Consider the following 14,336-nt stretch of genomic DNA (forward strand, 5'->3'; position numbering starts at 1 on the left):
TAATCAGGTGGATCTGAGCTTTGGGAGTTGGGGGTCTCTTTTGAGGTGGTGCGATGCTTGATATGTCGAACTTCAGGTGGGGACTTCCAATACAGTGACGTGGAGATCAACAGTTGGATAAAATATAGGCATGGTGAGTGATCTGATGTGGACTGGTATAAAATGCATAGACTTATCATTGAGAAAATGAGGTTGCACGCTCAGCGGCGATGGTCTATACAGATGATGTGCGGTGTGGAGAGGGACAATCATGGTGAGGTACAATCATCTCACACATTCTTCACCCCTCCGCTCTAACATCTTTTATCTGCACTAGGTCGTCGCGCTTCTTCCTCCTTTTTGTTTCCTCTGTAGTACAAATGTCGGACACCGCGGTCCGCACACACCAGGAGCAGCACATCAGCACTGAAACCAGTCCAACCCCCCCGTAAGAGCGCTCACCAACTGGACCTGTCCTTCACAACGAGATCACCAGAGATAGTTAAGAACAATGTAATTGATAACATTCAGCAGTGGCAGATAACAAAGGAAATTTTCAGCTCACAAGGTTTGTTTTTGAACTTATCAAACAGATATAACAATACCATTTCAGTGGTATATTTAACAGCCCCAAAGGGACTAAATAAGAGAAGACTATTGTAAGGGTTCAGATACACTTTAACACACATTTCTACTTCTCACAATGTAAATCTTCGGGGGGAGGAATGTCTGCTGACCTGCTAAAAATCATGCACTCCCCATACAGCTAATATCTTATTGCAACAATTGTCAAAAGGAGTTTGACTCAGGCTGTCTCATTACAGGGACAGCCCTGCACTGTGGATTCAGCCACCGTCCTCTACATTCTGTAGTGACGTATTGTAGGAGCTGTCAGGAGAACCCTCAGGGGAATTCCCATCGTAAACAATTGTCACCAGGTGTCCTCATTGGATGGTTTACCATCACTTCTTGAGAACTCCAAAATGTTGGATTTCCAATCAATGTAGGACAAATAAAGAGTGAATCCCCTCAATGGAGACACAGCAATAAAAACATGACAAAAGGTTTAACCTTCCCCACTCTATACAAAACTAATCAAAAAATGTTTTGCATCAACATACAGGCATAGGCATTTTTGGTGTAATGGCAAACATTCAACATCAGATATATTATTAGAGTCACATATGCAAAACTGGTAAATGCTCATGGATGCTGAAAACCCCCCAATAAACCCCAACACAGAAGTGTTTATCTTATTTAGTATTTGCAATATGCATGCAAATATAACCCCCCCCCCCCCCCACCCCCCTCCTTGCATTGTCTCTTTAAAATCCCGCCAAAAAAACCCCCCCCCCCCCCCCAGTCCCCCATGGAACAGGTGTATAATGCCTATAGACAGTTAAGTTGCAGTTATTGGAAACCTCAGAGCTTCAGAGTGGTCTGCCACATACAGAGGAAGGAAACAGAGCACATAATATGATAAGAACTTAAGAGAAAAGCCACAGAGTAGAAGACAGCGTAACTATACAGAACATTGACATTGTCTCACTACTGCAAAGCCCTTATTTCCCAAGTCACAAACACTGGGATGAAATCGTCTATCAGTGTCTGTGTATGAGAGAGGGGGAAGTCAGATGATTAGTACAAGTTTAGAAATTTGCTTGAGGAGATCAGAGTTTCAATTTTAGTTTGCTGTAGTTATGTATGTAAATTCGGAGGCCAATGCACGTCTTACTATTTCCACAATAGCATCATCAGACTTTCAGAATAGAACCCAAGAATAAGGGAACTATAGCTGCTGACCTTTGAAGGTGCAGACTCCAGGATAGTCATCTTTATTCTTCTTTCACTACTTGGTGTCAATAAACCTTATATGCGCATATGAACATGCTTGCCCCAGCTAACTGATGTCACTTACCTGGAACTAGCATGTGCATATCAGGTTTCCTGACAGTTATCTAGCTATGTGCTTGTTCTAGGTCAGTGTCTTGCTAAGTAGAATGTGGTTGACAGCTCCAAAAGTCACAACCTCAAAAGTGGAGCAGCAAGGGCAGCACCTATATTTGTATCTTGACAGGTTGCCATTAAACACCAGCCCTTTCAGAGACTGGGAGATTTACTTTCAAATGGCAAGATACACTGACAACAGCTGTCCTTGAATGCCTTGATGCATTTTGTACCAGAGTGCTTAATCATAAGGTCATTATGATTAAGCACTGCGGTGCGCAACATGTTAAGGTTTTCCAGGAGTGCTGATGGTGTATCTTGCAATTTAGTTTCTGGAATTGCTGCATAGATCCAATTTTTTTCCTGTACATTTAGAACGTGTAGCTGGGCGGGGTTGTAGAGTCAGCAGTATGTCAAGGGCAGATAAGGTAAAAGGTTTCTTTTTAAACACTAAATTTAGACAGCTGAATGCATGACTGAGTTACACACATGTGAACTGTCTCACCTACCAAAGGATTTGTAACTCTGTGGAATCAAACCTTTGACCCAGGTGGCCCTACCAGACACCACAGCAAACTCCCTGACTTCTGTGAGACCTCTCTACAGATTACACTGTAGATGAGCAATACAGCCTAGTCTGGGACCAGCTTGGGAGTGGACAATAAAGGAAAATCAGCATTTTGATCTTGACCATAACTCTGGTTTCTTAGCTAATAGTTTGCCATCATATTACAGGAAGATCAACCTAACTCTAAAACTAGTAGACATGTGCACTGCCAAAAAATTTGTTTAGTTTAGTTTCGTTTTAAATTCGGATTTGTGTTATTTCGTTTTTCAGGATTCGGGTGTGAAAGTCAATTCGGATTCGGAATTCGGATTCGGACGAAATTCGGTAGCGTTAGTACGAACGTTCGGTTCGTTTTCTGTTCTTATTCGTTTCTTATTCGTTTCGTTCGTTCGTTTGCAACAAAAGTGACATTTGAGGGGGAAAAAATATTTTTCTCCTTCTCTAATGTCACTTTGCTCCAACGAACGAAACGAATAAGAAACGAATAGGAAACGAATAAGAACAGAAAACGAAACGAACGTTCGAACTACCGCTACCGAATTTCGGAAATGGAAATTCGGATTCGTTTGCATTCGTTATGTCTGTAATTCGGAATTCGGATACATCCGAATGTCCGAATTTCCGAAAATTCGTCCGAATTTCGATTCGGAACGAAATGAATCGCACATGTCTAAAAACTAGAGAAAAGTGATGTGAAGCAGTCAAGGCAGTCAAGTCTTTTAAATATGCGGGTGGGAAGCTAAGTCCATCGTGTTGCACATCAGCCCTTCGAGTTTACGCTTTTCTGGGGCCGGACACCTTTCATCAGAACCTGACAAAAAGGCTCCGGCCACATAAACGCGTAAAGCACGATGCATGATGTACTTAGCTTCCCAGCTGCATATTTAAAAGCCTTGACTGTTCGTCCATCCACAGCTTTCTTGAGATCCTGCGATGACAAGCACTCTTTCTTTGGTTGTTTGTGAGTACATTTTCATTGTTAATACATTCCCAAAAAATCGTTTTACACTATGGAGGCACTCCTTTTGCTTCTCTTTTGCTACATACCCAGTTTCCTGACTGTGAGAAGGTGCCCCGGGTCTCTGGAGTCCTCCTTCTTCGTACCAGGACGGTTTAAAGTCGGCGCTAGTGACTATTTATTTTTCGTGTCATTTTCACTAGATAGAACAGATACATTTAACCCAATTTGTGAATTTATCGATTGGCCCAGAGTACAATTTTCATGGGTAAACGTAATAAACATTCTTGACATTTTCTCCAAACGTTCTCATTACAGAACTTTGCGCACACAACTTTACATAAAGCTTACTTGAACTGAAAATGTGGGATTTTCTATATACCGTATATACTCGAGTATAAGCCGAGATTTTCAGCCCATATGAATTGAAATAGTAATTGTTCATAAGCAGTACCTATACAAGTGCCCTTCCTGTGACTACTCAATCTAGTGCTTCATATTTCAACTGTATATTTGCAGTGTATCTAAGACATTGCTGCTCCTGACTGCTAGTCTCATGATTTTTGGAGTAAGATTTGACACTATGGTGCTGCTCACTGTTCTCCTTGCTTTAGAAAAATCTGTACCTGGGGACCTACAGCGCAAGGACCTCCATGCCCCTGCAAAATTCATTCTTTATATCTATGCTTCTGTCTCCTGTCTCTCCTCTTGCAGATACCCTTCAAATCCAGTCATCAAATCTTACTAGTAATCAGGGAGGCAGCTGTGACAGCTGGAAAAGAAAGCCCTGCACCAAGATGGCTTCCTCTACATGGAATCACAGTTCATAACAAGTCATGGGAAGTCAGTAATGGGGGAACAGTTTAGTGTAGGGTGCCCACAAGAAATTCTGATGATTGCCCCTTTTGCTATTTTCTTTTGGGCAAAACTGTCACAGTTCATGTCCTCTTCAAGCAAGTGATACCTGACTGAATCCCACTTTAAAGGAGGTTCCAAAAGACTGTAAACAGTTCTCAATTGTGACTTATTACAACAAAAATACAGTGATAATAATGTGCTCAAATCACAAAAAACAGTTAAGCTGATTCACTAGGAACCCAGCTGATGAATGGCACTATTATCATCTTCTTCACAGATGTCCTCTCACAGATCACCAAACATTTATCCCAACCTCCACTGCCGGTCCCTTGATAGTCTGTATGTTTTATGTTATGCATACAGTATATTTGCCTAATACCTGAACACTCTTTAGAGAACAACTTTGGTATTTAATTACAAGCATAGGTTTAAAATGCATGACTATGTTGCTATGTAGCTAAGCATACAGGTGTGTTTGTGCTCTCTCTTTAGAAAACGCATAATGTGCTGTGAATTCAATGTCAGCATGGGTGTACTCTGTATGAAATGTTTATTTGTAAAAAAATATTAATATAGATTTTGGTAAACAGATATGAACCAAATCAAAACCAATATGGGTTGCTTTTAACTGGTTGTTACGTTTACTACAAAACTGTATATAATTTACCATAAAAATAATGTTATTGGTAAATGAAAACATTTTGCTTCAAGTTCAAACAATGATTGTATCTATCTATCTATGGACAACATATGTAAATATTATGAAGTATTTAAAAAATATGTAATATACTGTATATAATGTATTGCATCAAACTAACTTGGATTCAATGTTTTATTTTATATTTAATATAATATTTTCTATTATATACAATTTTATATTCACATATCCTTTTATAACAAGGGTCTTTTTTAAGTTACAATATGGAAATCAGTGATAAAAGATCAGTTTCTGATGGCTCTCCTGGACTCCTTCCTGCAATGCTGCGGCTGGAGGTGGCCGCTGGACCATACTTCTTAGAGGTATTTGAAAGGACAAACATGCACTTTAGCAACTCCCTATTTGTGGTGGTATATATAGGACCATTGACAGGACAAGTGAACTGGGTCCTCTCCATTTGTCTCCTATTTCTTCTTCTCCTGGGGTTTCAGTGTCCCCGGCACAGTCTTGGATGGGTGGTTTGTTGGGAGGTTCACTATGGCCCCTGGCTTCCTCCTTGTCTTAGAACCTTTGTCCTTCTCCAAGCACCTGGTGTTTGACTAATTCCGCATGGTCCCCTTAGGAAGCTAACAGCGAAACGCGTAGGGACTAGGACCAACACCGGATACGCAAGTCATCCAGAAAGATTACAGTTTTTATATCAATACTGATCTCGTTCAATTTATTTGGATATGTAATCTTTGTTCTTTGTGGAATTTCTGTATATCCTTGGTGCCGCATATAACAAACATTTGGGGAAATCTTGTCTTGGACATCTATTTTATTATATCAATGTATTTGTATGTCTAATAAATTATGTTTTTCTATCTTACTTATGCAGTGGTCATGACACCTTATTAGACTAAAATATATTTTTTCTGTGGTTGTATGTATATTGTAGGGGGAGAGGTGTCCTCAGATTGTGCATGTCGAGGCAATTAATAAACTTGTGAACATATCTATCTATGGACAACATATGTAAATATTATGAAGTATTTAAAAAATATGTAATATACTGTATATCCTTTATTGCATCAAACTAACTTGGATTCAATGTTTTATTTTTTATTTAATATAATATTTTCTATTATATACAATTTTCTATTCACATATCCTTTTATAACAAGGGTCCTTTTTAAGTTACAATATGGAAATCAGTGACAAAAGATCAGTTTCTGATGGCTCCATAGATATCATAAGTTTTAGGTGATAAAAACTGAGGTTTTTAGGTAACAAAATCACTGCATTCTGTAGCTTTATTAAGATAACTTTATTTTATCTAGATGCATCAAATATTTATTCATCAGTTGGACTTTTTTTTCTCAGCAGTAAGCCTACTTCCCCTAACTAGGGAAAGAGTGGTTAGTGAGATGAACACGGTACAATTACAACAGACACAAGACAAGCCACAAGTCTCAGAATGCTGTTTTGCAAAGCAGTTTCCGACCTCTGATGAGAACTCCTCTCTTGTCTCTGAACGCTACACATATTACAACGATGAACCTGCAATGGAGCCATTGGACTGGGCCAAGTGGTATCATCTGGACTGGAACAAAAACAGGATTCTTCATTCTTTTACTGTGTAAGATATTTTACTTTTTATTTATCACATTTTCATTGTTTTTAAATAGTTAAAAAAGTAGAATAAAGGTAGAAAGTCAACAAGCAATAAACAAAGGATAACACATTCAGATTGCATAGTTCAGTAAAACCATTTGAAAGACATTCCTAGTAGGGATTACAAAAGGAAAAATCTTGCGTCTGTCAGGTCCAATGTGTAAGATATTTTATGATATATCTCTCTTTATAATACAAATATAATGAATTACAGCAAAAACTAAAATGCAACTTTTATCTCCGGACAACTCATTGATTCTTTTGCATTTCTTCGAGTATGTCCACATAGGCTACTGTCACGTCCTTTGTGCTACCTAAAACAAATGTTTAATTTGCTGCTTTGTATGAGTTCTGCTGATATTCCTGTCCAGATTTCTGTTAGCTAATGGTAGATAGAAGTTCAAGTTCTTTCACAAGAAACAAAATCTGATTTAGTGGACAAAATATATTTTTTATGATACACATGCAAAACAGAAAAAAAAAACAGGTCACAAATACTTATTTACCGAACATAAAACTTCACTGTCATTGTAATTTTCAGAAAGGCAGTTTATACTTTATAGGGACCCTTTGGAAATAATATAGCTGCTGTTTTTTACATTAACAGCTATTTTACAAATTCAAAAGGTTAAAATACTACTGGAAACGTAAACCAGCATACACATTTTGAAAAAATAAATTGTAGCTTGTATTGCCATGTACTGCTTACATTGTGGATGTACAAGATGCTTGTTATGTTACCACCTTAAGCCCCATTCACACTTGAGCGTGAGTGTATTTAGGTGATTTAGAAGGGTTTTTTGCATGTTTTCTAGGCATTTTCAAGCTTGATGATTTATGTTTTAGCCAATAGACAGCTACTAGGAGGAGACAGTTGTTAGACACAACATAGCGCAAAAAAAATTTCAGCCCAAAAAGAAGCTCATGTACTTTTTCGAGCTTCGAGCTACAAGCGACGGAGCGACGCAGCATTTAGCCCTCGTTCACACCTGAACGTTTTGTAGCGCGTTCTACGCTCGACGAACACTCTACAAAACGCTCAAAAATATAAATCCCATTGTAGTCAATGGTCTCGTTCCCAACTTGGCGTATTTCCGCCCGTCCCTAACGTGCTACAAAACGGCCCACGCCTGAAAAGGTACAGGTACTACTTAGGGCCGTTTTGTTGCGCGTTTCCATTGGTATACAGCCAAGTAGCCTTCGGAAACGCGCGACGGTCGCGCAACTTTTTTAATGCGAATTGCGGTAAAAAAACGTGCGGCGGTCGCGCGACAGACGCGCATATGCAATACGCCTAGGTGTGAACGAGACCTCAGGTGTGAACAGGCACCAGTGAAAACAATGGGATTCTTCATGCTGACCATGGCTGCACTTCAGGAAAACACATGACAAAATGCTCAGATGTGAATGGGAGCTTATTCTGCAATATTGAAAGCAACAAACAAACAATTAAACAAAACTCTAAAGATTATATGTTTCTAACATTTTTTTATGTAAGTTCTGTTATTCTCACATTGGTTTCACTACCTAATAAGTCAGTTTCCTAAAAGAATAATGCAGAACTTTTCAGACTTCACTGGTTGAATGTAGTTCCAGGTTGGTGACTCATCAGGTAGTGAAGCCAAGCTCAGTACCACAGCCCCACCGTTTGCACCTCTCATGTTTTAAGCCTCACAAGTTTACTTTAAATCCTTTATAATAGTTTATGTCATGGTTTTTGGTTGGTTTGTTGGTGTCAGCTTTGTATTCATTAACTGTCATCCTTTTTATATAGATGTACCATTTTATAGCAAGGCCAATAGCAAAATGCTAGGTGCTAACTGCACATCACTTTCCCAGCACTCACCAGTCTTGTAAAAGTAAGAACAAATGAATTAAAGAGTATAGAAAGTAATCAGAACTAAGGCCTGGTTCCCACCTAGGTATTATTGAGCAGTTGGAAAAGCGATTTTAAATTTCCAACACAAGAAATCCCATGATTTTAAATGGCCCTTGTTCACACCTGAGCCGAAAAACGCCAGCAGGAAAACGCCAAACACACACGAAAAGGTACATGAGCTTATTTGGGCAGTTAAACGTGCGTTTTTGCCTCATAGACTTCAATGGAAATGCCCCAAAAAACGTTTTTGTGAGTTTGAACGCGCGTTCCTCCATTGCCCGCAATGTTTCAGAAGCTGCCAGTCAAAACACGCGTCTTCAGGTACGCGCGTAAAAACGCGCATCAAAATGTGCACAACGTGCATAAATGTGCAAATAACCGCACGTTACTCATGCGTGTACAAAGGTGTAAAAGCGGTGCCGCATAGGTGTGAACCTGGCCTAAGAGAGGGGTGGGGTGAGGGGAGGTAAAGTAAGCAGCAGCCCCTAGAGGGGGCAGTAGAATGTCCAACCACTTATGCTAAATTGAGTGTCATATGGTTTAGAGTGGAGAGATTGGTGGAAAGCCAGTGTCCAGACTTTCATAAGTTTGTCATAGGAGTCCCTGAGAATGCTGTCAATGAGAGTTGTTCATTCACTAGGAACCCAAGCATGCGCTACTTAAACTCTTTGTATAGGATAGCCTATTTCTTCCATGACGGGCAATGGCTTTCTGGCAGCCAAAAATATGAAGTACACCAATTTCTGCTGGAAGCGGCCTAATTAGTCAAAAACTTAATAGGCAACAGCGCATGCCAAGTGTCCCCCCGAATTTGAGTATGGGATAACATTACACATCATTGTACATTACAAATCAATGGACTATGATTAAATGTAGAGATGTCCAGATACCACTTTTTCAAGACCAAGTACAAGTACTTCCCCTCATGTACTTGCCGATACCAACTACCGATACTGTTTCTTAAAGGGACAGGTGACATTTAAAAAAAAAACCAATACAGACTAATGATTTTAGGCCATTTTTTTTTATTATGAAGAACTTTAATTTAAGACTGTTTTAGAACAATAAAACATTTCTATTTGCTCTCACACAGCTACAGTGATAAATTTAACCTATTCATGTTAACAGGGCAGAATTGTAACTCTATTGCTGCAGTGTAATGGAAGTGTGTGCTGTGGATCATTTAAACAAGTACACTTCCAGTACACTGCAGTAATAGTTACAATTCTGCCCTGCTAACATGAATAGGTTAAATGATCCATATTACAACTACATGTTATGTAGTATGGATCATGATTTAACCTATTCATGTTAGCAGGGGAGAATTGTAAATCTATTGCTGTAGTGGAGGTGTGTGCTGTATATATGTACTACATATACAGTACACACTTCCAGTAGGCTATAGCAATAGATTTACAGCCAGCCCTGTCCCAGCTTCCCTCACTTAGTTTCACTCCGATCCCTGTTGCCTCACGCGGTGCCTCTCGTAGTCGGCGCTGGGCAGGATCGCTGCATCGCGCCTCGGTGCTCAGCTTGTGGGAGGTCCTCACAATTCTACCCTGCTAACATGAATAGGTTAAATCATGATCCATAGTACATATACAGCACACACATTCAGTACACTGCAGCAATAGAGTTACAATTCTCCCCTTCTTTCCCTCTTCATCTTGCCAGTGCAACTACCGTGTTTCCCCGAAAGTAAGACCTACCCCGAAAATAAGACCTGGCACTATCTTCAGGGATTTCTCTAATATAAGACCTACCCTGAAAATAAGACCTAGTTAGGGGAAACATGGTATGTTACAGTGCACCAAATGTGCAGTAAAACACCACTGTGTGTAGCATTGCCCTGCACTCACCAATGTCGTGCATTCATGATTTTTGGTCCTCTGCCTATTAAAGTTATATTAAAGTCAAAAGGATTTTAAGCTATTTCCATGGACCATGGACCGAGTGGCGGTTCTGTCCAGACCGCGATTGCTGACCTGCACTGCCAGGGCCAGGCAGGGCCAGCTTATCAACTCACAAATGCGCTACGGACATGGACGGAGTGACTGTTCTGTCCGGATTGCAATTCAGACCTCGGCTCAATTGAAAATTTTACTTACCGGAATTGTAATTCACTACCCCTGACATAGAACCTATAAATGGACCAGGAATTCTGACTTTACTGATTTACCTTGCTGGTTTTAGCTTCCTAAATATTTGCTGAATGCTGAATATGAATCCATATGAATAGAGCTGCTCTTCAACTATCTATTCTTATATGTTTTGCAGTTCTGGTCCCTTCTGGATGTTTCAACATTGACACGGGAAAGACTTGGAGTTATGCTGCAGGACCAAAGTCCCTCTTTGGACAAAGTGTGATGCAGTACAAGGACAATTTAGAGAAAGGGTAAGTGCTTTTGATACATCCTTGCCAGAATCAAAAATCCAAAGTGGAATTTTTAGCTCCTGCCCCCTCCAACCCGCAAAACCCCCCAGATGCTTTTATAAACATTCACATACCTTTTTCCTGCAGACATTGATCCTGTCTGGTGATATTACAGGAAGGTTCTCTGCTTCTTTCGGCAGTGGCAGCATTCTTACAGGACTGAGCGGCACAAGCGTAATGACATGTGAGCGCCGCTCACTGTGAAAGCCCAACTGCACTTGCATTTTAGAGTGGAACTAGACCCACCATATTAATGGTCCCCTAAAACAGTTACTTTCAAGTCATGCCAACTGTCAAGGTTGCCAGTGTGCTTATTTCAGCTCTCAATTGAACTTCCAAGCACTCAAATGTCTGGTGTCACAGCTGATCACATGTGCAACACTATGGCAACTGCAATCCAAATAGAGGCTAAGATGGCAACTTCCTTGGTTGTGAAGGATAAGAGGTTGCAGTTCCCCTTTATATAAGGTTAATGGATACCAAATGCATCAAAGAATAGTTGTGCAAAGTCATATAGCTTGTTTTCTTTAGAAGGCAGCCACCACCTGAATAGAAGGGTGGGGAAGCAGTGGTCTTTCTTTAGAGGTCCAGCACTAGGTGTCTGACTCATCAGGGGGTGTGTCAGCCCTCTGCAGAGAGATCGCTGCTTCCACACAATGAGAAAGGGTCCTACTCTGCATAATGCTGGCTTTCTACCCAGGTTGTGACTGTTTTCTAAGTAAATGAACTGCAAGACTGCACACCTATTGTTTTAGGCACCTGGGATATATTTACCTGATTTAAACTGAAACTTAATTTGGGTTTTAAAACATGAAGCATTTACTGTTAGATTTTCCACTGCATGAAGAAACATATACACCTTATGCATACCTGCCTTACAAGCTTTAGACCTCATTCACACCTGCATCTTTAGGTATAGTGATGGGCTTGATGACGTTGGTGGATCCATTTTTTGGGGGTTTTAAAAAATAAAATAAAGGTCTTGTCAAAAACTTGTCTTTTGTTTTTTTTTTCTTCAAATAAAGGATTTTTTCAAAAGTCTGGCCTCTTATTTTTACAATTTAATCCTTTAGTGAATCGGTAGGGGTACAAGAACCCCTTACTCATGCACAAGGGGTGGGGCTTCATCTGAGCGCCCCTTTATTAAAGGGGTACCCTGATGTGAATAAGCCCACAACCAACACCCCAGGGCTTGTGGGGAAGAGGCCCTTATCCCCATCGGCATGGGGACAAGGTGCTTTTCCAGGGGCGAACATGGAAAAGCACCCTCCCAGTGCCGAGGGCATGGGGCCTGGTATAGCAGGGAGTGGGAGGGCGCTCACTCATCCCTCCCCTTTCCTGCCCTGCCAGGCCTGTCCTCGTATCAAGGGTCTGGTATGGAATTTTAGGGGGGACCCCACATTCCCCCCCCCCCCTTTATGGGGGGGGGGGTTCCACCTTAAAATTCTTACCAGACCTTAAGGGCCTGGTATGACTTTAAGAGGAACCCCACAAATAGGGTTTACATGGGGTCCCTCCTAAAAATCCTACCAGACCTTAAGGGTCTGATATGACTTTTGGGGAGAACCCCAGGCTTTTTTTTTTTATTTTTAAATGTGGTCCCTCCTAACATTCCTACTAGACCTAAAGTGTCTGGTATTGTTTGGGAGGAGGACACGCATGCTTTTTTTTTTATGTAATTTTTTTTCTTTACAAATGTAGTTTTTGCTGCAGCAGGTTCTATACATTGTACAGATGTGCCACTTTACAGGCAGTTTAGGGGACTCCCCAGCACAAGATTTAAAGGAATTTTTCATTCATTTCACTTTAAGTGATGTTAAAATCACTGCTCCTTTAAATACTGTATTTAAAAAAAAAATGTCATTGATTCCTGTCCCCTAGGGCAGTACCTGAATCCACATGCCCTTGTTATGGCCAATAAATTGCATATAAGGCTTCAAAATGGGGACATTTGATTTATTTTTAAAGTTCTACCCCCATAGAATTGCATTGAGTTTGAGTTCAAATTCGAACTTTGCCCATGTTCGAAAGTTCAAATTCGAACCGAACAGGGAGGTGTTCGGCCCAACACTATTTAGGTGTGATTAGGGCTTCCTCCGTCAGGAACTTGCATTTTCCTGCAGCAGGAATCTCTAATCTGCCATTTACAAGCAGCAGCTGTCACCCGTTCAAGTTAATGATTGGATGACAGCGGCTGCATTTAAACGCCGACATATGTGATACGATTACATATGGTTAGGAAAGAATCACTATCGCTTCGATCAGGCATCCATGGAGAGTGATTAATTTCTAAACACATGTAATCGTATCATATATGATTATATACAGTGTGCCGGGGTTTAAATGCAGTGGCTGTCACCCGATCATTAACTTGAATGGGTGACAGCTGCCACTTGTAAACGACAGAATAGGAATTCCTGCTGCAGGAAAATGCAAGTTTCTGATGCAGGAATCGCTAATCAATCCTAAACATACAGGTGTGAATGGAGCCTTATTTACATTTGCATTTGCACTATACTGTATTGTATATATGTATATATATCTATATCGATATATATATCTATATATCGATATAATATATATTTATTTTTTACTTGTACTTTATTTTATTTGTGGTCTTTGCTTTTCAGTTACTGATCTGTTCCCCTGACATTGTCTTTGCTTTTGCTTTAAAATATGCATGCTATTCTCACTATCTGCAGCTCAGATACATGTGTAATGTCACCACAAAGACAACCATGATCTTTACTTATGCAGAGACAGAACATGGGCCAGCTTTGCACATACTGAAGTGATTTCCACAATGTGTCACACATATTGTTGTGGTTTTGTGTCTACCATGTCCAAAATGACTCATAATTATGAGATTGTCTCACACAGTCTATATCACTTAGAGCTACTCGGCTTATACTCGAGTATATACGGTAGTTATGGATTTATAGCAGAAGAATGAGGTGAGAAACTGCACCTAGTTATAAAAAGGGTGCTAAAATATTTTACCATCTCAGATTTTTTTTTTTATGATTTAAGCTGTCTTGAACTAAAAACTTCTAATGTAGAAAACAAATGTTGATCGGCATTTGTTTCATTTTCACAAGAAAACAATGGAAATCATGGCTTCGAAGTAAAAGTGACGTTTTGCATTCTTGGATTCTTGAATGGTGCCATTATTGTGTCACTGCTAGCACCCACCTATTGTAATAATCATAAGCAGAAAGAAGTGCAGCTTCCAATACATTATTCTTGTAACAAAAAAAAAAGATATTTCTGTCTACAATGTATTTGTCAGTGCTACTATTTGCTCTATTTTATTCTATTTACAAATACATGTAGAAGAACCCAGACCACTGACTTGTGCAGTTAAAATATAATCCAAGTTTTATTGAACTTATATACATG

At 39.9% G+C, this 14,336-nt stretch overlaps 1 protein-coding gene across 1 annotated transcript in view; it reads left to right on the forward strand.

Annotated features, from left to right (window-relative positions):
* Positions 1 to 14,336, forward strand: part of ITGAE (integrin subunit alpha E) — a 70,883-nt gene that overhangs the window by 143 nt on the left and 56,404 nt on the right. The window contains exons 2-3 of the mRNA XM_018557629.1: positions 77 to 133; positions 10,781 to 10,898. Of these exons, the coding sequence (XP_018413131.1) occupies positions 77 to 133; positions 10,781 to 10,898 (175 nt within the window). The remainder of the gene's footprint in view (positions 1 to 76; positions 134 to 10,780; positions 10,899 to 14,336) is intronic.

Source organism: Nanorana parkeri, unplaced genomic scaffold (assembly GCF_000935625.1).
Source record: "Nanorana parkeri isolate BGI_ZX_2015 unplaced genomic scaffold, ASM93562v1 scaffold293, whole genome shotgun sequence".
Taxonomy (NCBI): Eukaryota; Metazoa; Chordata; class Amphibia; order Anura; family Dicroglossidae; genus Nanorana; species Nanorana parkeri.